This window comes from Pithys albifrons, chromosome 24, assembly GCF_047495875.1.
Source record: "Pithys albifrons albifrons isolate INPA30051 chromosome 24, PitAlb_v1, whole genome shotgun sequence".
NCBI classification, from domain to species: Eukaryota; Metazoa; Chordata; class Aves; order Passeriformes; family Thamnophilidae; genus Pithys; species Pithys albifrons.
Genome location: NC_092481.1, coordinates 3,379,612 through 3,406,546, shown reverse-complemented (window position 1 = coordinate 3,406,546; position 26,935 = coordinate 3,379,612). Strand labels below are relative to the sequence as shown.

General features: G+C 49.2%; 1 protein-coding gene across 29 annotated transcripts in view; it reads left to right on the top strand.

Moving 5' to 3' along the window:
• EPB41 (erythrocyte membrane protein band 4.1) overlaps positions 1-26,935 on the top strand; it is a 100,632-nt gene that overhangs the window by 49,968 nt on the left and 23,729 nt on the right. For 10 of the 29 annotated variants that reach the window (XM_071576541.1, XM_071576539.1, XM_071576534.1 and 7 more), the window contains 16 exons: positions 1,493-1,597; positions 4,321-4,363; positions 6,457-6,532; positions 7,931-8,149; positions 11,567-11,654; positions 12,149-12,301; positions 13,348-13,445; positions 14,259-14,431; positions 16,249-16,365; positions 17,540-17,668; positions 18,708-18,824; positions 20,277-20,485; positions 22,173-22,229; positions 22,343-22,387; positions 23,188-23,250; positions 26,112-26,291. In XM_071576541.1, coding sequence (XP_071432642.1) covers positions 1,493-1,597; positions 4,321-4,363; positions 6,457-6,532; positions 7,931-8,149; positions 11,567-11,654; positions 12,149-12,301; positions 13,348-13,445; positions 14,259-14,431; positions 16,249-16,365; positions 17,540-17,668; positions 18,708-18,824; positions 20,277-20,485; positions 22,173-22,229; positions 22,343-22,387; positions 23,188-23,250; positions 26,112-26,291 — 1,872 coding nt within the window. The remainder of the gene's footprint in view (positions 1-1,492; positions 1,598-4,320; positions 4,364-6,456; positions 6,533-7,930; positions 8,150-11,566; positions 11,655-12,148; positions 12,302-13,347; positions 13,446-14,258; positions 14,432-16,248; positions 16,366-17,539; positions 17,669-18,707; positions 18,825-20,276; positions 20,486-22,172; positions 22,230-22,342; positions 22,388-23,187; positions 23,251-26,111; positions 26,292-26,935) is intronic. The other 19 variants (XM_071576524.1, XM_071576537.1, XM_071576529.1 and 16 more) reach the window with 13 other exon arrangements.

Genomic DNA, 26,935 nt, shown 5'->3' with positions numbered 1-26,935 from the left:
AGAGCTGGGTGTTTGTGTAACGCTGGCACTGCTGGCACAGCCTGGGGTCAGCTGGGACCATCCTGCCCCAAACTGCCTGCCCTGGGCCAGGGGGGTGCTGGGCAGCCCCCAAAAAGGGAGCTGTTCCCCCAAAATCCTGGGGACAGCTTGGCATGGCTTTGTGGGGGAGTTTGTGGTGCCTTTGGATACTGGCACAGGCACTGCTGGTGGTGTGGGGGGCCCTGAGGTGAGAAATCCCTCTCTGAAGGTGCAGAGGGTCGTGGTGGGCACTGCCAGAGGGATTAGGAGGGGCCAGTGTGTCAGTGAGACCCCCTGAGCTTGGCAGTCACCCTGGGCTTTAACACCACTATAATCCTACTGGGGCGTTTTGAGGGGTTTATTAAGATTTAATTGGGAAGGAATTGCAAAGGTGTAGGCAAAGAGCAGCACAAATCCCTTTCTCCAGGGGGAATTAGTCCTTTCAGGCATCCTTTCCAAGTGACAGCCCTGGAAGGGTTTTCATTCCTAGATCAGTGCCAATTCCTTGAGGGATACCCAGACTAACACACACATTATGGTACCTACAGAGCCACAACGTGTGCACAAAGGACCTGACAGCAGAAAAGCTGGAATAAAGCCAAGGAATAAACCCAGGCAGGGGTCTTGGAGCAGTTGCCATGCAGGGATGAGTGACAGGGGATCTCTGGGCACCAGCAAGGCATCAGTGAAGCTGATTTTGCGTCACTGCAAAGGCACTTTCTTCTAACAAAGCCTCCAATGGAATGAGCTGCTCCTGGTTGCCATAGTTTTGTGCCTCAGGGATGTTTTCCTTCATGCTTTTGGACTAACAGGGTATCTGTTCCCGGGGCCAGTTTGCTTCTGCAGGATTTGAGGGAGGGAAAAAGAGGAAATGGGAAGGCTCCAAGTGTATTTCTGGAGGGAAGGAGTTGTGTGCTGAGCAGCTGGGGGTGCAGGAGGCAAACAGGAGGAGCTGGTTTTCAGCAGCAGGTCGGGGTGATGGAAAGGCCATGGAAATTATGGGCTGGGCTTCTGAGCTGCTGTTGTTTTCCTGAGCCTGAGGAAAGTCAGGCTGTCCCCAAAAGGAACAGTGGGTTGGAGCAGCAGTTTCATCTTTGGATCCACACCTGACAGCCTTGAGTGCAGGAGATTTGGGGCTGTAGATGTACCTTGGGAGGGAAAACCTGGGGAGATCTTGGGGTTTATTGAGCTCTTTTTGGAAATTCAGCTTTGGGGGGGCTTCAGACACGGAGCTGTGGGAAGAGAGAGACCCACTGCAATTCCTGTTCTCTCTCCATGGAATTCTTACACCTGGGGCTCTTTCCTATAAGCAGTTTTTGCTCTGACACAGCCAGGAATTGTAATTTGGAGCTTTTTTTTCCCCCCTCTTGATGGTGTGCAGTGGGATTTAATCCCATTCCCTTCCTCCCCTCTCCTGTGAGTGAGAACAGGCAAAACTCAGCTCTTCCTACAGGATTTCTTTGTCTGGTTGCAGAAACATGCCAAGGGACAGGAGCTCCTGAAGAAAGTCTGTGACCACCTCAACCTGCTGGAAGAAGATTACTTTGGTTTGGCCATTTGGGACACCCCAACCTCCAGGGTAAGCAGCTGCTGTTCCAGGGGATCTGATCCCAGGGGGATTCAGCTCTTCCAAAGGATCATCTCCCCAGGGCAGGAGGTGGGGAACAAGCTCTTCCTAAAACTCCTTGTAGTGTCCTGCCCAAAAAGGGACTGGGGGTCCTCACAGAGCCAGAAATGGTGAATAAATGACTACAGGAGTGTGGATTTTAGTAACAAAGCTGCATGGCCCATGGAGTTACAGAATCCCAGTGAACCTGGGTCTTCTCCTGCAGAAAATTTACTATAAAATGATGCCATTGTGTTATAAAGCTCCAGCTGAAGCTGCCAGGCTGCCCTGGCACTGGTGGCAGCACTGGGAAGGTCTGGTTGGAGTCCCCCAGAGCAGTTGGGAGCTGAGGCTTTGCCCTGCAGAGCAACACACACGACTCCACACCACAACTCCTGCTCATGGTTTCAGTTTAAGGTCTTTGTTTGCTTTGACTCAGGCAGTGTCTTATCTTTTAAACCTTTGGTTACCCTTTAACTCAACACTTACTCAAGGTCTGGCTTGTGAAGCCAAAAGTTAAATTGAAATGAAGGGCCCAGTTCTGTGTCCTTTGCCAAGTTGTGTTGGTCCATATTCTGAATATTCCATGGCTTCACCTGCACCAGTCACCTGTGGCAGGTTTTGTGGCTGACACACATTTGCCATTAAATACTTAATAATGTTTAATCACACTATTTGAGGCAGGCAGAGCTCCCACTTGTGTTTATTTTGCTGCCTCTGGTGTCTTGCTGTTTTCTTGTGTGTAAAATGATTCCCATGTGTATAACCTGGATTGTTTTCACCCTGGGAGTTTGTTCTTGCAGAGGGAAGGACTTTTACAGCCAATTAAGGCAAAAAGATCCCATGAAAGTGTTTAAAAAACATGTAGATGTGCTTAGGGACATGGTTTAGTGGTGGACCTGACAGTGCTGGGTTGTGGTTGTTCTTGACCTTAAAGGCTTTTCCAACCTTAATTATTCCATGATCTCCCAGAGCCCTGGACTTGCTCTTCTCCTGTCCAGGCTTTCAGCATGGACTCTCCCAGAAACAGAAACATTTATTCTTCCCCCAGTTGTGCAACTCTAATTGTAGGGACTGAAACCAGATTGTTTTGTCCCATCTGTGTCCCAGAGCTGGGACCTGAGGGAGGTGAAGCCCCTGCCTGTGGGTTGGTCAGCTCCAGTTTGGAGTAACCTGGTCTGGTTTGCTCTGAGGGGGGAAAACACCATCTCTGGAGGCTTTTTTGGGAATCTTTCTGGTGTTGTTTCACTGGACTCTGAAATCTGAAGCCCTGTGGTCTCTCCTGCTGTACTTCAAACAACATTCCACACGCTGTTCCTGATTCACAGGTGGAAATGGTGTTAATGGGAATCCAGGGCTGAGCTCCTGCCCTGTCTGGGGCAGGCAGAGCTCCCTGTGTATGTTCCTGGCCACTGAAGGGTTGCATGTGGCATTTCCCACCTTGATATTTAGAGGATAAACCTTCTGAGGAGGGATATTTAGAATTCAGAGGGTGGCAGTGGCTGGAGCAACGAGGAGCTCATTGCTCTGAAAGGCAGGATTGTTTCCCACTGAATCCTGATCCAGTGGCATCAAAGTGCTGTTAATTGCTGTCCCCATCATTATCTGCTGGCTCAGGCAGGGTGGGATGCATGACTGCACCCTGGGCTGCCCATCCCAGGAAGGAGCAGTGGTGGCACCAGCTTAAAACTGGTGGCCCTAAAAAGGCAGCAAGAGGCCCCCCTGCCTGTCCAAAATGGGCTTTTTACCCCCACTTTTATAGGTTAGAGGGCCAGGCATATAAAAAAGGACATTAAATGTCACTGTGGCTGTTTCTCTGCCATCAAGTTACGTGTCCTTCTGGTCAGGAGGGATTAGCTGGGGGGGATTCAATGAGTTAATTCCTTCACCTCAGGAGACCTGGACATCCAAATCCCGCTCAGGGCTGGGCAAAAGGAAAGAAGGGGGTTAAATGGAGCCTCTCCAGGAGGGTTGGTAACCCTGTGCCATCCCCTGCAGCAGGGCAGACCCCGAGCTCTCCAAAGGGAAAGGCTCAGGGCATGGAAAAAGCAGGAGTTGTTTTTCGTGGCTTATATTGCACCACAAACCTCCAAATTACAGAGGGGAAGGGGAGAAAAAAAAAGGATGTATTTCTACATTTCTAATTAGTAGAAACTTGAGTCATGGTTAAAAGAAATGAAGTTTGTGCCACACTCCTGTGGAAGATTCCAGCCTTGCCTGGTAATTGGGTGTTTTCACTCGTATTTCAGAGATTAGGTCATTAAAAACCAGAGCTAATAATAGAAAGTCTTGGTGATCCTTGATCTGAGCAGGGTAAATAGGCAGACAGGATGCTTCAAATAAATGCAAACATCCTATTTGCCTGAATTTAAAGGTTCTGGAGAGACAAAAAGGTGTTGTACCAGTGCCCCAGTAGCTGGATGTGGCTGTGTCCTGGCTGTATCCTGCTTTCTTTTCCCCTTCTCTCCCATTCCTCCTCCTCCCCTGTGAGTACCTGGTAGGTGAATGATTGAAATCCACCCCCGAGACCACAGCCTGGAGTAAAAGTAGTGAAAAACTGCACTGTCTCTCCAGTTTCCATGGCTGCCTGAGTGTCAAATATTGTCTTTTTCCCCCCTGTATTTTTAGCACTTTGCAGCTTTCTGTGGCGTTTCTGGAATGTCTGTTAAACTGTGAATGTTTTTATCCTCTTACAGACGTGGCTGGATCCTGCCAAAGAAATCAAAAAGCAGGTTCATGGTAAGTAGATTGAATTTATCATCTCTAGGGGGGGTGGTTTTTCCCTTCTTCCCTAAATAACGTGGCTTTGGAGAGCCATCCAGGGGGCCCAGGGATGGGGAGAGGTCAAGGCAGGGTGGGATCAACACAAGTTCAAGCAGTCTGGGCATCCTTTCTCTCCTTAAAGATTTAGGGATGCTTTGGATTTAGGAAAAAAAAAAAAGTCATTTCCTTGGGGTGTGTTTGCCTGAAACAAAGCCATGGAGGCTCTTCAGGGCTGGGAAAAAGGGTGTCAGTGGGAACCTCTGGAATCTCAGAGGAGTTTGGGAGAGCCTGAGCAGAGCTGTGGGTTGGAGAAAGCTTTGGTGGGCTCTGAGCCTGTTTGGGGTCCAAAAATAGGGGTGCTGGAATGAGAAATGGCTTGAGGGCAAACACCAGGTGCTCTCCAGAGCTGTATTTTGGGGACTGCCTGCACTGAATTAGTTCAAGGTGAGGGCAGTGTCAAAATTAAACACGTTTCAGAGGCTTTTGTTTCCTCCTGGGACCAAGTCTGGCTGTTTGGGAAGTGAAACACTGGGTTTGGGAAGTAAAATACTGGGGTTTTGGAAGTAAAATACTGGTCTTTGGAAATGAAATACTGGGTTTAGGAAGTAAAATAATGGGTTTTTGGAAGTAAAATACTGGGTTTTTGGGTAAAATACTGGTCTTTGGAAATGAAATACTGGGGTTTTGGGTAAAATACTGGGTTTTTGGGTAAAATAATGGGTTTTTGGAAGTAAAATACTGTTTTTGTAAGTAAAAACCTGATTTTTGGAAGGAAAACACTGTTTTTTGGAAGGATAATGCTGTTTTATGAAAGCAAACCACTCTTTTATAGATGTTTTTGGTGGGAGGCACAGGGCAAAGTGTGTCTTTAAATCCAGTTTAGGGGGACAACACCAGAGGGCTGTGGAGCAGGGAAAGCTCCACGAGTTGGTCTTACCAACTTCTCTTGGAATGAGGATGTGTGTGAAGAGCAGGAGCTGCTCCATCCATTAAAATTCATCTAATAAATGTAATTAGCAGCGACCTGCTGTGGAATCTGCTGCCCTGCTGTGGGTTTAATGGCAGATTATCAGATTTTGCTTGAAAATATGTTGGATGTGGGTATTGAATGTGTGTCCACTGATTTGCTGTGGTGCTTTTGGTAACCTCTGCTCCCTAAAGTGACCTCCTGTAATCCCTTGTTTGAACTGTGGCTGAGGAAAACAACCTGCCTCGTGTTTAATCCCAGTTCTGGTGTTGCATAAGAACTAAATCCAGGGATGCTCCATCCCCTCTTCCCTGGGTGGGGTTGGGATAAACCTCAGAGTGGAGCACAGGGGCAGATCTTCTCTTGCTGAAATAAATCTTATTTTGAGCTGGTGTTAAAGGGCCACAGTGGGGGGGGGGGGAACTGTGAAAATCACTGTCAGGACTCTTTGCTGCTGGGAAATGGGATTATTTTCAAGGGAAGAGCAACCCTGGGCTGGCCATGCCATGGATGATGCCAGTTCTGGGTGTTGGTTCTTGGTGCTGCACAAGGTTTGTATTAAACATTTAGGTCTGGATTTGTAAAGCTCTTCCTCTCCTGGTGCTTTCTGGCTCCATCCACGTATTGATGCTCGTGTTGGGCTGAGTCTCACCTGTGTCTGAGCACCTGAGCCCAGGGCATTGGGCTGAGGGGTAATTAGCACATCCCTTCTTGGAATTTGAAGAGTGGCTTGAGTGATAAACCAATCCTCATTCATTAACTCCCAGCCCACCCCTGTTCCCTCTTCCTGAATCCCTTTCCAATCAGTGAAAAAAACATGTGAGTCATTGAGCTTCTTGGCAACAAATTTGGGGGTTGCCACAAGCACTGGTTTGTTTGTGTGTATTTCCCTGTCCTACTTTGCTTTCTCCTGCCTCCTGTCAATAAAACCAGATTTTATACAGATGTTCAGCTGCATCCAGCTGTGAGAGTGAGCAGTGCAACATCTGCTGGCTGAATTTGGGAGATCAGGTTGGATATTCCCAGCCTTTTTAATACCAATGATTACCCCAAAGCTGTTGTGGGGTGTTGTCTTTTCTCAGACTCTCCTCTGTCATTGCAGGAGGCCCCTGGGATTTCACTTTCAATGTCAAGTTTTACCCTCCAGATCCTGCACAGCTGACAGAGGATATAACCAGGTGAGTTCCCTGGGAAGCTGCTGCTCAGCAGAGCAGTGAACATGGAAGAGAAATGTTAAATATTTGGCTGGGTTTCCATCCTTCAGTGAGGAGATCAAATATCTTCAGTTGGAGGGGGTTTGGTTTGGTTTCTTGTAGAGGATTCTGCTCCAGTGAAGTCCACATGTATAAAGCAATGTCATTTATAGCCCTGGAATGGGTGTGTTTGTACAGAAAAGTAAACTTTAATCTAAACCCAAGTCCTGAGTGTCCTCTGCTCCCTTTGCAGAGTGTAGGAGACCTGAAATCCCCCAGACATCCTGAAGGGAAGTTCTGGCCAGGTGGGGGTTGGTCTCTTCTCCCAGGCACTCAGCAACAGGACAAGGGGGCACGATGGGCTCAAGCTCTGCCAGGGGAAATTGAAGTTGGAGAGCAGAAAAAACTTCTTTGCAGAGAGAGTGCTCAGGGATTGGAATGGGCTGCCCAGAGAGGGGGTGGATTCCCCATCCCTGGAGGTGCTGAACTCACTCCATGATGTGCAGGAGGAGCTTAAGTCAGGGGAAGAACAAGCCTTGGCCACAAGTCCAGACACCTCTTGGGATGGACTGGGATCTGGAGGGGAACATGCCCTGGGGTTTGCAACCTCATTCACACCCCCAGCTTTGGGGTGGGGTCAAATTGGGACCTCCCTGCAGGGCTGGGTCACGGCAGTGGAAGGAGGAGGAGGAAGAGGAGGAAAGAGGCAGATCCCCATTGCAGGCTCTTTCCCTGATGTGGCCAGGCTGTTCCAGGGATCTCCCCATCCATGGAGCAGCAGCACTGCAACAGGACACGGGGGCACGATGGGCTCAAGCTCTGCCAGGGGAAATTGAAGTTGGAGAGCAGAAAAACATTCTTTGCAGAGAGAGTGCTCAGGGATTGGAATGGGCTGCCCAGAGAGGGGGTGGATTCCCCATCCCTGGAGGTTTTTCAGCTGAGCTTGGCCGTGGCACTGAGTGCCATGATCTGGTAAAGGGACTGGAGTTGGCCCAAGGGTTGGACTTGATGATCTTGGAGGTCTTTTCCAACCCAATCCTTTCTATGATTCTGTGGATGTGGCACTGAGTGAGAATCCACCATGTCTTGATCCAACCCTACTGTGATCACCAGCCCAGGGCACTCTGTGCACTCTGTGTCCTGGGCTGGTGATCACAGTGGGGTTGGGTCAAGGGTTGGACTTGATGATCTCAGAGGTCTTTTCCAACCCAATCCATTCTAGGATTCTGTGATCCATCCTCTTCACCTTGGGAATAATTAAAAATACAGGTAGAATTTGAGAACGAGCATCGTGCTCTTCCATCAGTGGCATTAAAAAAAAAAGAGATTGATCCTCAAGTTAATGAATTTCTCTGTGAATAATATTTTCCCCTTTGCCCCCAGGTATTACCTGTGCCTGCAGCTGAGGCAGGACATCCTCAGGGGGAGACTGCCCTGCTCCTTTGCCACCCTGGCCCTGCTGGGCTCCTACACGGTGCAGTCGGAGCTGGGCGACTACGACCCCGAACTGCATGGCCCAGAGTACATCACTGAGTTCAAACTGGCCCCAAACCAGACTAAAGAGCTTGAGGAGAAGGTTGTGGAGCTTCATAAAACATACAGGTGAGCTGTGGTAGCTGGAGGGCTGGTATGTTGCCTTGGTTTGAGATAAGCAACTGCCAACTCCCCCCCAAGCACAGAGAGAAAAGCCTCCCTCCTAACACCAGGGAAAGGGAGGAAGAGAGAGGGGAAAGGGAGGAAAAGAGAGGGGAAAGGAAAAAAAACCACTTCAAACCACGTTTATACTAAAACTACATATATTTTTACAGAAAGGAAGAGACAATTAGAAGAAAGTACAAATATACACTCACACAAGTCTGCAACACACAACAAAGTCCTCACTTCTTAACGAACACACAAATTCTACTGTCCTAACTACACATTACTTAAGAAAAAACTTATTCCCCAGGGAGACAAACTCAAGCAGAAAGGAGAGACCCAGAACAACACATTTTCCTTTCCTGAGGTACCCTGTGAGCCAGTGGTGGGCCTGGTCCTCTCCATCCCCCCTGGGACAGCATCGTGAGTCCTCCCAAGAGGAGGCTGAGAAGCCACTGCCTTAACCACTCCCACACTGGTTCCTACTTCCCTGCCTTAACCACTCCCACACTGGTTCCTACTTCCCTGGAGATGATGTCATAGTGTGGTATGGAATACAAAATTCCTGGCTAGAAGAGGTCAGCTGTCAGCCCAGCCCAGCTCAAGTCAGCTGACAGCTTCAGCCCAGTCCAAATTTCAGAGCCCAAATTTAGGCCCACCTAGGTGAACCCATAACATGTGCACAGCAGCCCCAAATAAATAAGGGAAATAATGGGGCTTTCTGGTGTTTTCCCAGCCTCTGGTGTGTGTGTTTTGTTTCCTGCTGCACCAATTCTGTGCTGGCAACAGAAGCTGTAGCACTAAGGGGGGAATTGGCAGCTCCTGAGGATGTTGTAGGTGCTGAGCTACAGAGCAGCTGTGGCTGCTCCATCCCTGGGAGTGTCCCAGGCCAGGTTGGACAGGGCTTGGAGCCACCTGGGCTGGTGGGAGGTGTCCCTGCCCATGGCAGGGACTGGGATGAGATGGGCTTTAAGTTCCCTTCCCACCCAAACCATTCTATGGCTCTGTGATGATTCTGTGAGCATCAGCTTTTAAAGGAAGATCTAATACTTGAGAACAAAATCTCTAGAAGCTGGAATTGTCTTTTGCTGCATGAAGAAGAAACTGAGTTTTTAGAAAGCAAGTGCAGATTCTTGCAGTTGTTTATCCACTAGTGCTTTTTTCAACAGAACAGCTGTAAGAGTGGGGTTCAGTTGATGTGAAAATACAGAATTTACTAGTTTTAACCTTGCCATTTGTCTTTTTTTAAATATATTTGCTTTGGAATTTCTGTAATTTTGGATTGTAGTGGAGTCTTGTCTCTCTTTGTGCACTGCAGCATGTTTAGGGTTTTTTGCTGCCACATTTAATGAGTAACATTCACTTCCTAAGGATTCCAGGAGATCCAGGAGTTACAAACCTCCAGTGAAGTGTTTCCTAGTGCAGGTGTGTCTTTTTCAAGGAGGGTTAAATGACTCCTGGGAGTCCCCCTGGTACCAGATTAAAGGGTGACAGTAACCAAAGCTCTTCATCATCTTATTTTGAGCTCATTTCCCTGGGTTATCTCGAGGGTTGGATTGCAGGAGCTGTGGGGAGAGCACCCAGCCTGTACCTGGGATTGCACTGGGATTTTAGAGGGAAAAAAAGCCAACCCAGAACTATAAAAGTTGGTGGTACTTCCAACCATGTGTTTAGCCTGGAGAAGAGGAGGCTCAGAGGTGACCTCAGCACTGTCTGGAACTGCCTGAAGGGAAGTTCTGGCCAGGTGGGGTTGGTCTCTTCTCCCAGGCACTCAGCAATAGGACAAGGGGGCACGATGGGCTCAAGCTCTGCCAGGGGAAATTGAAGTTGGAGAGCAGAAAGAAATTCTTTGCAGAGAGAGTGCTCAGGGATTGGAATGGTCTGCCCAGAGAGGGGGTGGATTCCCCATCCCTGGAGGTTTTTCAGCTGAGCTTGGCCGTGGCACTGAGTGCCATGATCTGGTAAAGGGACTGGAGTTGGCCCAAGGGTTGGACTTGATGATCTTGGAGGTCTTTTCCAACCCAATCCATTCTGTGATTCTGTGATTCTGTGAAAAGCTGCTGCTGGTGGATGCAGTGACAGGAACAGAGCAAAGACCTTCTCACAGGCAGAGGGGAACTAATAAGTGGAGTGCAGTGGGAAGGGGGGACATCGGCCCCTGGCTGGGGCCAGAGCTACAATTAACACCTCATTCAACCCTCCAGATCAATACTTTAAATTGATTCCCCTCCATTTGCACTGAGAGGAGAGGAAATGAGGGAAAATAAGTACCAGGCCACTGACAACCTTCCTGACTGGAGTCAAAGGGCGTTGCTGTGCTGGAAGGATCAGGGGGATGAATTATTCATGGCTTCATTAGAAGGAGACTTCAAGGTATGAGATGTAGTTATATTTCATCTCTCTGCCTGTGCAGGGGGAAGCAACACGGCCCAGTTTAATTTCTGGTCTGTATTCTGTGGCCGTCAAACTGTCAGGGGGTTTTCAGTGGGAATCAGAGCCATGGAATCAGTGAGGTTGGAAAGGACCTCGAAGACCTTTGAGTCCAAGCATTAACCCCAGCCCACAACTAAACCACAGCCACGTGTTTTTTGAACATTTCCAGGGAAATCCTTGCTAAGCCACCCTCCAGCTCCTGCTGCTGTGTTTGCAAGGCACAAGGCACTGTGTGGAGGTGGGGACAGTTCCTGGGTCTTTCCTACAGGATCCTCCTTACACTTGTCTTTGTCTGCCCTGTCTCCCACCACCTCTATTTACATCACACACAGTGAGGAGGACATCAAAGGAGGCAAGAAAATGAAATGTGTGCAGCTGAATTCTCTCCCAACAGAGCTGTTAATGTACCTCACACACCAGAAACTTATTAACAGGGGCACTTCAATAGCCTTGATAATGGTCTCCATTATGGGGATGTCTCTGTTAAGTCGTGCCCCTCCTGCAGACAGGGCACCATCTGTTCCCAGAAACCCCCTCATTCATCTGCTCCCCCGTTGGAGTCGCTGCTGAGTGGTCTCAGCTGTCCCTGTGTTTGGTTTGGAGAACAATAGCTGGGTTTGGGGCAGTCTGGAGGCAGCAGGTCTGGGGGGACAGGACCTGTCACCCTTTGCCTGCAGCTCCGTTGGGGTTTCTGCTGGATCAAGCTTTGTTTCCCTCGCTGTTGTTCCTGACTTCCCTCTCTAGTGCCTGCACAGCTCCATGGGAATAAAATGAGATGGGGATGTCTGAAAACACAAATTTGGGCATTCAGAGGGATTTAGGAATTCATCATCTGGGCACAAATTTGTATTGAAAGCCAAAGAAAATCTAACGAGCTTCATGAAATCTGATTTGTCCTCTCTTAAAAGCAAGTTTGGGGAATACCAAGCCCTTTCTCTCTTTCCCCAGATCCATGACTCCAGCCCAAGCAGACCTGGAGTTTCTTGAGAATGCAAAAAAGCTGTCCATGTATGGAGTCGACCTTCACCAAGCCAAGGTGAGAACCAGCACCTGCCTGTGGGTTTTGCAGTTTGATTATCCTTCCCTTGCAGGAGCAACTTGACCTGCTTCAGGAAGCTCCTTTTGGAAGGTAGAGGAGACATGGAAATGCAGACACACCACAGGAGTGCCTCAAGCATTCCTGCAAGTGATTCTTCCTGGTTGCCCATTATTTCTACATCCCAGGAGGCTTCCCAGAGCTCCTGATGTCCTTGCTCTGAGGAACTTAGAATACAACATACACACCCTGCCACGTGAGCCTGTGTGCTTGGGGAGGTGAGGGATGGGCTCTAGAGGAGCCCTTTGGGCAACGAGCAGTGCAGGAAGGAGGAGGTTGTCAGGAGAACCATGAAGGAAAAGCCCTGGAGCAGGAGCTGGAGTCTGGGAGGAGGGGAGATGGATTTGGGGGAGCACAAAGGGATGATTTGGAAGGCTGGTGTTGACCTGAAATCATAACCCTGACACTGCTTAACCCCTCACCTGCTTTCCCAGGACTTGGAAGGAGTGGACATCACTCTGGGAGTCTGTTCCAGTGGCCTTCTTGTTTACAAAGACAAGCTGAGAATCAACCGCTTCCCGTGGCCCAAAGTGCTGAAGATTTCCTACAAACGCAGCAGCTTCTTCATCAAGATCCGGCCCGGGGAGGTGCGTCCTGGCTCCCTGTGACACCTTTAATTGCCTTGGGAATGTCACTGTGTCACCTTTCATTGCCTTGGGAATGCCGCTGAAGGGGAGTGGGGAGGGAATGGGCTTTTCACTGGTTGAGTTTCCTATCGGGGTGTGTGATGGGACTTGGAGCTGAGCTGAAGCTGCAGCCCAGCTGGTGACAGTCTAACAGTGTCATCCAGCACCACCTCCTGGCACCTCCGGGTATTCCCAGGATCCAGGGAAACGGTGGGAAGTTGGCAGCTGAAACGGGGAGAGGACTAACCCCTTATTCTGAGAACGGGGCAAGACACAGGGGCTTTGTTTTGCTTTTATGAAAAGAAAATAATTAAAAATTAGAAGTATCCTTTGAGGCGGGAGATCACAGAATTACAGAATGGATTGGGTTGGAAAAGACCTCTGAGATCATCAAGTCCAACCCTTGGGCCAACTCCAGTCCCTTTACCAGATCATGGCACTCAGTGCCACGGCCAAGCTCAGTTGAAAAACCTCCAGGGATGGGGAATCCACCCCCTCTCTGGGCAGCCCATTCCAATCCCTGAGCACTCTCTCTGCAAAGAATGTTTTTCTGATCTCCAACTTCAATATCCCCTGGCAGAGCTTGAGCCCATCGTGCCCCCTTGTCCTGTTGCAGTGCTGCTGCTCCATGGATGGGGAGATCCCGGGAACAGCCTGGCCACATCAGGGAAAGAGGCTGCAATGGGGATCTGCCTCTTTCCTCCTCTTCCTCCTTCCACTGCCATCACCCAGCCCTGCAGGGAGGTCCCAGTTTGACCCCACCCCAAAGCTGGGGGTGTGAATGAGGCTGCAAACCCCAGGGCATGTTCCCCTCCAGACCCCAGTGCATCCCAAGAGGTGCCTGGACTTGTGGCCAAGGCTTGTCCTTCCCCTGACCTGAGCTCCTCCTGCACAACATTGAGTGAGTTCAGCACTTTGTGCCTCAGCAGAACAGGGTGGTGGGTTGGGGCCTGAGCTCCTGGCACGTTTATTTCTTGCTATACCTGAATCTCTCGTATTTTCCACAGCAAGAACAGTATGAAAGTACAATTGGGTTCAAGCTGCCGAGTTACCGAGCGGCCAAGAAGCTGTGGAAAGTTTGTGTTGAACATCACACCTTCTTCAGGTGGGCTTGAGTAACTAATGCTGTACTTTAACTGCTGACAATGAGCAGAGTTCCTTCAGTGTGTTCCTTAGGGTTTGGAACAACTGGGGTGAAATGGTGGCAGGGACAGTGTTTATTTTGCTTCAAATTTTTAAGCAGATTCTGCTTCATTAGACCCATAGGACAGAGAACTTTGGCTGATGTAGATGTGAGATTTATTGTTAATGTGTGTGTGTTTTGTTAACCAAGTGGGTGCAAGAGACTTCTTAAATTTCTATTTTAATTTCTTTTCCCTCCCCACCTCAATTCCCAATAAATCCATAGAAAATGAAACTCCTTAAAAAACAGAGGCTGGTGAGTGGCACTTACACCTCAGGTTTAGTGGGATTTGAGCTCAGTCCAACTCCAAAGGACCTCTGAGATTCTTTGGAAGGTGTTTCTGCTCTGGAGCACACTGAGCTCTGAGCTGAGGAGCTTTCCTGGTGGAGATGGCACAGCCATGAAGGAGCTTTTATTTCCAAGCATTTGGTGTTAGAAATTGAGGAGATTTGATGGGAAACACCACGTTTGGATTTCCCAAGTTGTTGGGAAACTCCTGCACAGCACAGCCCACAGAAGCCATACACAATTTTCCCAAGATGATGGTGCAAAAGGAATGAGAATCCTTCATTCCCTTCCACACCAGAGGGAAAATCACCCAAACCCATCACGCAATAATTTGACATTGGTGACTCGGATTTCCCGATTAATTCCTTACCGTCCTCACCCTCTGGGGATTTGCTGGATTTGTTGGACCTGGGGCTGTGGTTTTGAAGTCCTGCTGGTGTTTTCCAGGCTGACTTCCACCGAGGCCATCCCCAAGAGCAGGTTCCTGGCGCTGGGCTCCAAGTTCCGCTACAGTGGGCGGACGCAGGCGCAGACGCGGCAGGCGAGCGCCCTGATCGACCGGCCCGCGCCCCAGTTCGAGCGCACAGCCAGCAAACGAGCCTCCAGGAGCCTGGATGGAGGTGAGTGCACCCTCCTCTCCTCCCTTCCTGCAGTCCCCAGGGGGCTGAAATAACCCCTGAACTCCCTGCTGTGCCAGAACCCCGAGGGTGACGTCTCGCTTGAGGTTGTCGTTAAACCCTTTGCTGGCATCGACCAAACCAACCAACCAAAACAAGAATTCCCCCTACACAAATCAAAATAACATCAGCACAACGCAGGCAATTTGCACAAAGTCCACCCCTTGTCCCTCCACCACAGTCAGAACAGAAATTCCCTGTGATCATCCCACTCTTAGCCTGTTACCTCTCCCAGGAACTCTCCTTATCTCCAAATCACTGCTCTGGGAAAATGAGCTCCAGCTCAGCCAGACCCAACTCAGAAGTGCAAACTAAGAGTAGTCCCCGCAGAACTCACTGACAACAATGGTGTAGGTGGGTGCTGAAGGCTCGTGGCAAAGTTGTGGTTGTAGAGATATTTCCTCATTCAATTTCAAAGCATTTTGCTTTTAGAAAATCAGGAATTGAGCTATTTTAGGATTTGGGGTTTTTAACATTCTTAAATTCAAACGTTTTCCATGAGGAGGAACATCTCTTTGCACCATGAGGGTCCAGGGAAAGGGGAGAATCGTTTGCACTGAGAGGATCCAGGGAAAGAGGAGCATCCCTGTGCAGTGAGAGGATCCAGGGAAAGAGGAGCAGCATCCCTGTGCCCTGAGAGGATCCAGGGAAAGAGGAGCATCCCTGTGCCCTGAGAGGATGCAGGGAAAGAGGAGCATCCCTGTGCCCTGAGAGGATGCAGGGAAAGAGGAGCATCCCTGTGCACTGAGAGGATGCAGGGAAAGAGGAGCATCCCTGTGCCCTGAGAGGATCCAGGGAAAGAGGAGCATCCCTGTGCCCTGAGAGGATGCAGGGAAAGAGGAGCATCCCTGTGCCCTGAGAGGATCCAGGGAAAGAGGAGCATCCCTGTGCCCTGAGAGGATGCAGGGAAAGAGGAGCATCCCTGTGCACTGAGAGGATGCAGGGAAAGAGGAGCATCCCTGTGCACTGAGAGGATGCAGGGAAAGAGGAGCATCCCTGTGCACTGAGAGGATGCAGGGAAAGAGGAGCATCCCTGTGCACTGAGAGGATGCAGGGAAAGAGGAGCATCCCTGTGCACTGAGAGGATGCAGGGAAAGAGGAGCATCCCTGTGCACTGAGAGGATGCAGGGAAAGAGGAGCATCCCTGTGCACTGGGAGAATCCAGGGAAAGAGGAGTATCCCTGTGCACTGAGAGGATGCAGGGAAAGAGGAGCATCCCTGTGCACTGAGAGGATGCAGGGAAAGAGGAGCATCCCTGTGCACTGAGAGGATTCAGGGAAAGAGGAGCATCCCTGTGCACTGGGAGAATCCAGGGAAAGAGGAGCATCCCTGTGCACTGAGAGGATCCAGGGAAAGAGGAGCATCCCTGTGCACCAAGGGTGCCTGATAGAGCAGGGACCCCATGTTTGAGCTCCGAGGTTGTGCTGCATCCCAGGATGAACCAGGGTTGTCCCAGCACCCTGTGACCAGCAGCAGCCAGGCTATCCCTGCTGCTGGGCTCAGTGACCCCAAGCCTGGATTTTGTGCCTTGGAACCAGAGGGAAGCACTGCTTGGTCCACCCAATTCCAGCTTGAGGTTCCTCAGGCACAATGGATGGGGACGAGTGAACCAAGGCTGTTGATTGCCCTTTGGCTGTGCCATTATGACCCTGGATGGGTAGAGCAATGCCAGCTGCCATGCCAGCCCTGGATGTCAGAGCCTGGAGTGGAGCAGACCTGGAATGTGTGGATGGTCCTTAACGTGTGCCCCATTTCCTCAGCTAAACGTGCGACCCAAAAGGGTGAGTTCAGGACCGTAGAGGAGGAGAAGCACAAGGAGGTGGTGGTGGTTGAGGTTCCTGAACCAAAACCTGTGGATCAGATCCGAGAGAAGCCAGGTATAGCTGTGGTGGTGGCTACAACTCTCTGCAGTGCCTTTCCTGTCCTCTACGTGCTTGTTCCTGACAATTCCAAATTTCGCCATATCTGGTGGCTTTTCTTTTCTTGTTTCTTTGCAAGAAGAATTCTGGAGGGAGAGGAGACACAGCCCAGCTCTGGAGAGTCCTTAAATTTCCACCTTGCCCCTGTAATTCTTGTGAGAAGGTGGAGAAAAGTTTGGGATGTGCTGGCACTTGAGAACTCCCATGAAATTTGGGTAGTTTTGTGCATGGATTAGTAAACTTTAAAGTTTGATCTTGAAACTTCTCATGAAGCTTCTGAAATTCTTCATCCTGGACCTGCTTGACATTTTTTAAGTCTATTCTGGGATCTTTTTTCAGGGTTTGAGAAATGCCACCTGTTTTAGCCTGTGGAGCTTTTATTTCTCTAAGAGAGGTCCTATTAATAAATATTAATGTCCTTAAGAGGGATGTAGGTACAACAGCACATTTGAATACTAATAAGTGTTTCACAGCAAATATTTGCAGTCTTCATCACTTGGCTGGCGACTGCCTGTGGTGTGTTAGGGCTGGAAATAATTCCTATGCAAATCCTTTGGGTGCTGCTCTGCTTCCCTCCTTCCACCTGGAATTTTTTTCAGTGCTTTTGTCTCTTTTTCTGTTATCTGGATCAAACTTTCATGAAGTGTGTCAGACTTGCCCCCTGCTGTGGTCATGCCTTGATCCTCCCCAGTCGGCATCTCCTGGTGGGGAGGGCCCGATGCTGTGGGGAATTTCAGGCACCAGGGTAGATTTGGAGTGAATCACTCAAGTACATTGAATTAAAGCTGTTAGTTTTTATAGGGGTTTTGATCTGGATGTGTTTTGCCTGGATTTTGCCAGCCAGCACCTGCTTCCCTCCAGACTTTGCAGGCAGAGCCATCCTCGGTCCCTGCGTGTCTCCCTGTCTGGGCAAGGAGCCTGCAGAGCCTATTTCTGTTGTTCTTTTCCCCTCTTATCCAATCCACTCTTGGCTGTGGCAGCACTGGGAAGACTGATACACAATTCCCTGGTGGAAAATGCCTGCTGAGCTGCCTGGTTTGCTGTTCTCAGCTGCTGAGAGGAATCCCCTCACTCTTTGCTGTGGTGCCTGTGTGTCCCCAACCCCCACTAACACCTGCAAACCTCTTTCTAGCCAAACACACTCTTGAGACTTTTGAAATGAGACCCATTGCAGAGGAGGAAGAGGAGGAGGAGAAGGTAGAGGTGGTTAAGGTTCCTGTTGCCAAGCCAAAGCTCCCGGAGCCGGTGCAGCCACGGTCAGGTACAGCTGCAGTGGCTTTGGGTGGCCCCTGTGCTGTCACTGCAGGGCTGCAGTGCTGGAGGCCACAGGTTGCTCTGGTTGTGGTGGTGTTGGTTGCCACTAAAATCCCCCTGGCTTTGCTGTGTGCTGCTTCCCAGGAGTGCCCTGGGTGAGGTGAGGGGTGCTGTGGCTTGGCTGTGTGTGGACAGGAGTGTGCAGTGGCCTCTTAATGCTCCTCCTGTGCTGTCCCTTCTTGGAAAGTTTGTTCCCCTGAGCTGCAGGAATGTGCAGTGCCTGAAAATCAGGTTGTGAGATCCAGGACTGCTGGAGGTCACCTACATTCCACTTGATTTCTTCACTAGGGAGCTGCTGCCTCCCTAGTTGGGGAAGGGTGTCAGGGCAACGTTGCTGCTGCAGTCAGATCCACGTTAATCATAATTAAAATAGAGTTCATTAGTTGTTGTAGAAAGAGGAGACTGAAGCCATGGAGGGAGGTAACTGAGAACTTCACACGTTTCCTTGGTTAGTTTGGAAAACACTGGAGAATTTTCCATGGGATGGGTGGCAGCAGAGTGAACATCAGCCAGTGTCACACCTGAGCACAGCCAGGGGCTCTCCTGCTGCAGCTGCCCCTTCTTACCCCCCTCCTGCACTTTTCCTTCTCCTGAATCTCCTATTCCCAGCAGGTGCTGTCAGTGGGGTGATGGTGATCAATCACAGAATCCTGGAATCCAACAAGGGACCTTAAAGATCATCCAGTTCCAACCTACATTTTATAGCTCGTATTTTGGGGCAGTGCTTTTGATTGTGTTTAAATCATGTGTCAAAAGAGCCTAAAGTAATTAATCAGGAAAATTAACTGAAATACAGTCCTGGGCAGCCCAGAACTTGCTGTTGGATGGCAGAGGAAAAGCTTGGCATCTGTTTTGGTTTTTCCTGCCTGTCTTGCTGCTCTGGGAGAGGAGCAGGAGGGGCAGCCCTGAGGACTTGACTGGTGGCAGCATTTCCTTGGCTGCTTCATCTTTGAGGTGGCATTTTAACACATCCATAACTTTTTTAGCCAAACGTGATCTTGGCAGTATTGAGATAAGCCCAATTGAAGAGGAGGAGGAGGAGGAGGAGGAGGAAGAAAAAATGCTGGTGGTGAGAGGCCTAGAGGCGGTCCCGAAGGATTCAGGTACCACCGCGGCGGCGGCTTTGCACCCCCAGCATCCTCCTCATCCTGGCTGTCCCTGCCATGCCACCTCTGCCCACCCTTCCCAGCGGCTGTCACCGCTCCCGTGGCACAGACACCCCTGGGCACGGCACCCACTGCCCTCCTGAGAGGGTAACACAGAGTCTGGGGCACACAAGTGAGCAGGGAGAGGATGGAGCCTGTGCTGGTGGTCTGGGGTTTAGGGTGGGTTCCTGCAGGATGTGGTGCCCAGGAGTTTGTCCTGAAAGTGTCATTCCAGTCTCTGGAAAATCAGGTTCTTTTTTGCCCTTTCATCCTGTGTATTTTTGGCCACTTTGGATACTTTATTCTCTCCATGTTTTCCACACACACAGAAGAGATGCAGTTACCTTTTCAGTGAACAGGAACTCTTACTAGGGAGTTGCTTGAAATGACAATTTCTTTTTAACACCACGTTTTTTGGTGTCTGCCTGGGTGGCTGGGGTGGGTGACACAGTGTGACCCCTGCTGCAAACTGGGGCTTTGGGAATGTGACACCACATCAAAGATATTTTTTTGGGCATATTTTTGGTGGAACACCCATAAAATCAGGAGAACCAAATGGCTTATTGTAACTGTAGGTACACTCAGAGAATTAATTGGGGCTGGCTTTGTCACACAGCATTGGCTTGAATATTTTGTTGGAGTTGGGCTTTTCAGGGATGAGGAACTGCCTGAGAAATCAGGAATTGAAGGGCAATTGATTTTGTGTGGACCTAATGCTTGTGTTGGAGACTCATCCTCTGGAAAGGTGACGTTTTGGCAGCATGTTGTCCATTCCTGCACTGTCACTGGCCTGGAAGGGCTGGGAATCTCTGGGTATCTCCCCCCACTCTGCCCTGGAGATACCCAGTGGCACACCCAGCCCAGCCTGCTTTGAAACACACCTGGAAGCTGCTGGGAAGTTCTCCAGAGCGCTGCTTGTTGATTATCTTGTTCATTTGAGTTGCCTAAAAGACTGGGGAGGGGGGGAAGGCTGTGTTTCCCTTCCAGAAACCATCTGTTTGTGGTTGAGGAGGTGCCCACAAGCCCAGAGCTCCCCACGCTGTGTCGGTTTTCCGGAGCAGAGTCCGTGTCAGTCGTGTGTGAAGGACCCAGAAATCCATGGCACGATGTCAACTTCAGATTTGCCTTTCTGGTGTGGCTTCTCTGCAGAGTGCAAGCTTGCTTTTTGTGAACCATCTGGTGTGGGGTTTTATTTGATTTTATTTAAACCATAAGGAAAATAATCTCAACTCTCCCCTACTAAACGCACAAGCTGCTTCGCTCGACATCTTTATTTCTTTTCCCTTTTTTTATCTCCTCCTCCTCCTCCCTTTCTTTTCAAATGACAGCACTGTAATTTGGAAAGGCTTTGCCTGGAGCTTTGGAACGTTACCTGCTCTGAACCTTGTCCCTGTGTGTCCCCCTCCTCAGCAGTGGCCGTGATAACCCCGGAGCGGAGCCCCCGCCCCACCTCGGCCCCGGCCATCGCCCAGAGCCACCCTGCAGAGCCAGCCCCAGCCAAGCCTGACCTCAAGGAGGTGGCCACATCCAAAACTGGCAAGGAAACAGCAAAAGCTGATGGGAGACGGGAGGAATTCCCAGCAGAGAAAGCCAAGGCAGAGCCAGCTGATGCATCCAAGGTAGGTCAGACTGAGTCCCTTTGGAAGAGCCATGTCATTGTAGAAGCCACCCCAGAAAACAGCTCTGTCCACCTCCCCCTCCTGGAGGATAAGGGTTTTATCCCTCTCCCGGGCATCAGGTGGGTGCCAGGGAAATCCCAGCCCTGACATTCCTTGTGGGAGGAGGAGGCACTCCAAATTTTGGTGGTTGCAATCAAACTGAGTGGTTAAAAACACTGGCAGGAGTTGCAGTTCAGGGCTGTCCCATGGCCAGGCTGTGCCCCCTGATTCCTGGGACAGCACCAGGAGGCAATTCCAGTGAAATCAGTGATCTGGATCTGGATCTGGCTGCAGCCCAGCACTGGAATGTTTTTCACATTGATAGGCTTTGGCTGGGAGAGCTGGTAACACAGAGCTGGTAACACAGAGCTGGTAACAGTGCTGCAAACTGGACTAAAACTTAGTTGAGAATGGCACTGGTGAGACCTTGGGGGGTTTATTGCTTAAATGCCATATTTTTAACCATTATTTGAATTTTCTACAAATGTCTGAGGCCTTTGCTGGGGTTGATATGTGTGTGTTGTTCTTGTAAGTCAGAATCATGTGCAGAATTAATGTTGATATTACAGTGTCCTCAGTGTTGTGCAGATCTTACTGACTGAGGCCTTGCAGAGGTGTTTGCCTTGAGACACAATTTTCCCATGACTCCCAAATTTCTCAGCATTTCTGGAGCCTCCTTTTCCTCTAACATGCCACACAGTAGGTCTTGTGTGACATCTCCAGGGGAAATCACGACTAATTAAGGTTGGGGGATGGAGGGGTAGAAAAAACAGTTGCTTCAGAAAACCCCATGCCCTGTGTGAGCAGGAATTTTTAAGTGAAAATGCTGCAGGGATCCTCAGGCTGGCACTGGGGGGTGGGAATTGGAGCACAGAGTTCCCACCCAGCTCCTCCTCCCTCGTGTTACACTGAAAATGAGGAAATTTTACTCATCCCATCTCACTTGTTACAGGTTTTTATTTAAATGCTTAAACACTGGATTTATTTTTTCCCTTTAAATAAAGATGTGGGAGGAAATTGTGGATTTGAACGTGCCAAATTTACCCCATTTCTCCAACGTTGCTGCATCACTTCTTTTAACACCCACTGATGCTTTTGCCTTCAGAGTACTTGGCACTCAATTTTCCCTAAAATACTTCCCTGAGAGTGTTAAGACAGTCTTGCCTCTCTCCTTATGGACAGGAAGGAACTTAATTAGTGATGCTAGGCTTGGTTTTGTGGCTAAGCCTGCTCTTACTGCCTCTGCCAACATCATACCTGTGCATATAACCAATGATTTCTGTTTTTAGAAGGTCTGTCTTAATTTGAGCATGTTGCTTTGTTGGGATTTCACTGGGAGATGCAGCTGCCAATGCCTTTTGAAAACACTGCCTGGCCAAGCTCGTGCAAGTGGGGAAGGCCCTTCTTCAGCAGCACTGGAGAGCACTGGTGTCAAATCCAAATAATCCTCAGGCTGGAGGAATTATTTCCCTGCTGTTTGACTAACAGAGCGCCGGGAGCTGCCGTGGCATTAACAACCCAAGGCTGCATGGTGGTTTTTGCATGTTCCCCAAACCCAACCTCATGCAGCCTGTTCAGAAACTAAACGGTTTCTTGAAACAAATCTACTAACAAGAAATGTTTTTACCCATTTATTTCTTAAATGTAGGTGAGGAAAACACACATTGAGGTCACAGCCCCCACCACGAATGGTGCCCAGCCCCAGGTTTGTGTTCATAATTCAGTTTAGGTTGCTCACAGGTTTTTTTTTTTTAAGGTTCAACGTAGTTAAATGAACCAACAACTCTTTTTTTTTTGTTTTTTATCACTGCCCAACAGCAGCAGCCTGCAGAAAAAGAGGAAGAGCTGATAAGAATGAGGAAGGTTAGCCACTTTACCCTTTCACCAGCCAAATTTGCCATATCATTCATGCATCTGTAACTTGTTTAAAAAGACAGTGCTCCAATTTCTTCCTGTGCTTTGGGGTTGGGATGTTGCTTTTCCTTAAACTACCAAATTGTTATGGATTTAGCCAGGTGGGCCAAAATTTAGGTTACCATTACACAAATCCTTGATTGGAAAATGAGTAGTGGGTTTTTTTTGTCCCATAGATTGATAAAATTGTGCATGTTGAGTGTTCAAAAGAAACACACTTGGCTTGATTTGTGAAGTTTTATCTTCTCCGTAACAAATTTAGTGAAAAAACACAGAAAACTGTGTAGGAAGTGCAGAAAAAGCAGCAAGGAGAATGTTTTTTTGGTGTTGATAAGGAACAGGGACACATCCAAGATGGGAAAGGTGGTTAAGACTGTGCCCACTGGGACTGGCACAGGTTCCCCCAGGCAGCAGAGCCTCATCCTTGGGGTGCCCCTGCATCCCTCGGGAATGTGCCGTGGGCACCCGGGCAAGGTCTCCCTGGAAAACCTGTCTCTGTGTGGCCAGAGCTGAGCCCCTGGGAGCTGTCTCTTTAAAGGACTCATCACATCTCCCATTCTCCATGAGCCAGCCCCCCATTCCTGGTGGGAATTCCCACCCCACGCTGCCTCAGCGCTGCACTCCCCACCTTGAGTTGACTTTTTTCATTTGCCGATTTCTCGATCCCGCCAAGACCAACGTTTTAATTTTTTGTGCTTTTTTTTTTTTGTTGTTTTGTTTTGTTTCCCCCTTTCCTTTCATTTTCACAGAAGAGATCAAAGAGGCTAGATGGTGAAAACATTTATATCAGGCATAGCAATTTAATGTTGGAGGTTTGTATGAACTTGAAGCTTTTTTTGAGTTGCATTTGCCTAAACCTTCTGCATCTGCGCTGAACTTCTTCCTCTTCTGCTACTGCCTTTATTTTGCATGCTCTTGCATGAAAGACCTTTTGATTTGATTTGATTCTTTTTAATTATGCTTTTGCATGGTGACAGTAAACATGATGGTGTGCAGCCATTCTTCCTTCTACCTCTTCTGACTTTCATTCTCTCATACCTACCCAAAATACATGATTGGCAGTGCCCAGATCTGCTCTGGGACCCTCTGGGTGCTCACAGGGACATGGATTGGATCATTGGTGACTTTTTCATTGCTTGAAATGAATTATTTTCCTGGGGGGAAAAGCCAGTCTATAAAAATACAAAATTCAGGGTAAGCTGCAGGTGAAATTGGAACAGGTTGGGCAGAGAAGCTGTGGCTGCTCCATCCCTGGGAATGTCCAAGGCCATGGACAGGGCTTGGAGCAACCTGGGCTGGTGGGAGATGTCCCTGCCCATGGCAGGGGGTTGGATTGGGTGAGTTTTAGGATCCCTTCCAACCTAAACCATTGTGGGATCCAGTGAAATTTTCACCTCTGGACATTCAGGCCACCACAATGCCCACGTTGCTTTGGGCAGGAGGGATTCTTTTGGATGCTCCAGGGATGTTTCCATCCTCCTCCCAGCCCTTCCTTGCCTTGCAGCATCTCCCCACCCCCAGGTCCCATCCTGCCCGGTGCCAGCTCCCCATGGATCTGACACAGGGGCTCAGTGGCTCACCCCTCCATGCTGCAGCTCTTCCCTTTGGATTTGGGAGCCCTTCCCACTTCGTTTCACCCAAGCAAGGTCTCAGAACAGACCCTGCCAATCATATATTTTAATTCTTTAATACACTGTGTTATGGGAGATGTTTTGTGGCTTCTGATACTCTGGTCCTGTGTCACGTGTTTCTCCTCCAACTTGCAGCCCCAGCAGCTCGCAGGGTTTCCCTTTTGACATCTCTTGAAAAAGTGGAGTGAACCAACTGCCTTCTCCTAATCGGAATTTTCAAAGTTTTGCAGCTTTTGGGTGTTTTATTTTTAATTTTTTTTTAACCTGCTACACGTAGAGCTTTGGGCCACGAGCGAAGGGTGTGCCCACCACGGAGCTCTGAAGACTCTGCCTCTTGCCTTCTTCCACCCAACTCCAACAGCTCCACCTCCCCACCCCCAAACAGAGCTTTGTCATTGCTTCCAAATCCCCTTTTGCTGTCAGTGCCACCCCTGCCTCTGCCTCCCAGCCCTTTCCCTCCCCAGTTCTGTTGCAGGTGCTCCAGCCCTCCCCTAGCACAGGGCTCACCCAGCAGCTCCCTGCTTTTATTCCCTTTTTTTAACCCATGCACTTGGCAGAGCGGATAATTTTCCCTCCTGGACCTGCCTGTTGATTTTGTTGGAAGCTTTTTAACTCTCCTCATGCACCAGGTTCTTGCAGAAAGGGCAAAACAGGAGAAACAGGAGGTGATGCTGAGCTGGTTCCTCCAGGTGCTTCCCAGACCCGGCTCCACGTAGTTCCTCGTGGCTTTAGCTCCTCTCCAGCCCTCCCAGGCCCTGCTCCTGCACAGTGCTGGAAAAGCCAAGGTGGTCCTTCTCTCTTCTCTGAGCCAGGAGCAGCCCTGGGGTTCCTGGAGCCAGGCAGGGGTTACCCTGGAGCCCTCAGCAGACTTGTCTCTGCTCCTTTTCCACCCAGCAGGCACTTGTCTTGTATTTCATCCAGGATGGATGCCAGAACTTGCCTTTTTCTCCCCCAGAACTCTTCCAAACCCAGTAAATGTTGTTAAAGAGGCATTTGGGGTTCAGCTGTGTCCTGGGTGAGCTGCAGGGATGCAGATTTTTGGGAGGCTCTCTCCTTTAGGGGTGTGTTTGCTCTCCCAAATTCTAAAATCCGTGGGCTGAGTAACAACCGAAAGCACAAAAATAGTGAAATTTCCCAGTGATGCTTTTACTGACTTTGATTTTCCCCCTTTCTTGCTGCTTTTTGGCCCTGTCCAGAAAAGTTGTTGTTTGGCTTATGCCTATTTTATGCAAAAGCTTTGTTTTCTACAAACTCTGGTTTGCTTGCAAAGAAAAAACTATTTGGAACGAGTTGACTTGCCTTGAAGTCTGTGTGTTTGTTTTCTGACATCACAGAGCAGAAATTTGGCTTTTTCCAGATGAAAAACTTTAGCAGGAGTTTCTTGATAAAATAAATTCTCAGTCTGATTAAAAAAAAAAAAACAACCAGTCATCTCATCTTCATTTCAGAAGTTTAAAACCTCCTGTGGTACCTCCTGGAGGGATGAGATGAGAAGCAGGGGGGGGAAAAAGTAATGGGGATATTTTGGGAGCAAAGATAATTCCTGGTAGGATGAAAGAGAAATAGATATGAAGAGAGCAGAAAAAAATTGGGCAAGTATTTTATTGAACATGAATTGTGGTGATACCTGGGAATATTAATTGTGGTGATACCTGGGAATGTTAATTGTGGTGATACCTGGGAATATTAATTGTGGTGATACCTGGGAATATTCAGGCTCGTAGAGGGAAAAGAAAGGAAACCCACCCAATTTAAAGGCTTTAAATTAAATAAGCTAAACAGGCATAGAAAAAATATCCCATATAGGGGCAATCCATGAGATTGCAGGTCACCTGCCATTGGTTTGGAGTAGCTGGAGGAGGATTGGTTGCAGTTTATCCCAGTTAATCCGAGGGGAAGGAGGAGAGAGGACGCTGCCTGTGTGTGTTCGCAGTGTGAGCGGCTCTGGGCGCAGCTCTGCCGAGCTCAGCTTTGCCAAGCGCAGCCTGGGCAGTGCCAGCTCCTCCCCACACCCTCCACTCACCCTGTCCTTTTGCTGGTAGGATCTAGACAAGCCCCAGGAAGAAATCAAGAAGCATCATGCCAACATCAGTGAGCTCAAGAAGAACTTCATGGAGTCCGTCCCGGAGCCGCGGCCGAGCGAGTGGGACAAACGTCTGTCCACCCACTCCCCGTTCCGGACCCTCAACGTCAACGGGCAGATCCCCACGGGGGCAGATGGAGTGAGTACCTGGGGCCATGGGGGGTGCCTTGCAGGGCTGGATTCACCCTCAGCCCCCCTGAGTTGTGTTGGGTTTGGTGGGCTCCATGTGAAGTGGTCCCTGAGAGAACTGAAGCTTTGGTTGTGGTATCATAGAAATGTGGGTTTAGTTTTGGTAGGAGAGGATGGAGGGTTTGCTCACCTGGTGTTGCTGGCACTGTGATGGTAGAGAGAACTTCCCATGGCTGAACTGGGAACCAGATCTCCCCAAAATGTTGGGGAAAATTCACCCAAACTCCTAAATTAGAGAATTATTACTTCAGAGGTAATATTGCAACCCAGATGGGATCATTTTTCCAAGATCACTTTATTCTCCAGTTGATTCTTGGGTTTAGACTTGCATTAGGAACTCCAGGTGCTGATCTGCTGTGGAGGCTTCAGGAAGACTCCTCTGGTGGCTTCAGCAGGGCTGTTCATACATGATGGGAACCTTCCTCCTTCTTAGTAGCCACATACACTCGGTTTCTCTGGTAATTTCCTGAAAAAGGTAATTTTTCAAAGAAACCCAGTTGGAAGAGCAGAGATCTGTCACCAACTGGTTTCTTCTTGGCTAAGAGACACTTTTCCTGTGTCCTGTTGGTGGTGCCTAACTCAGATGTGAAGCTT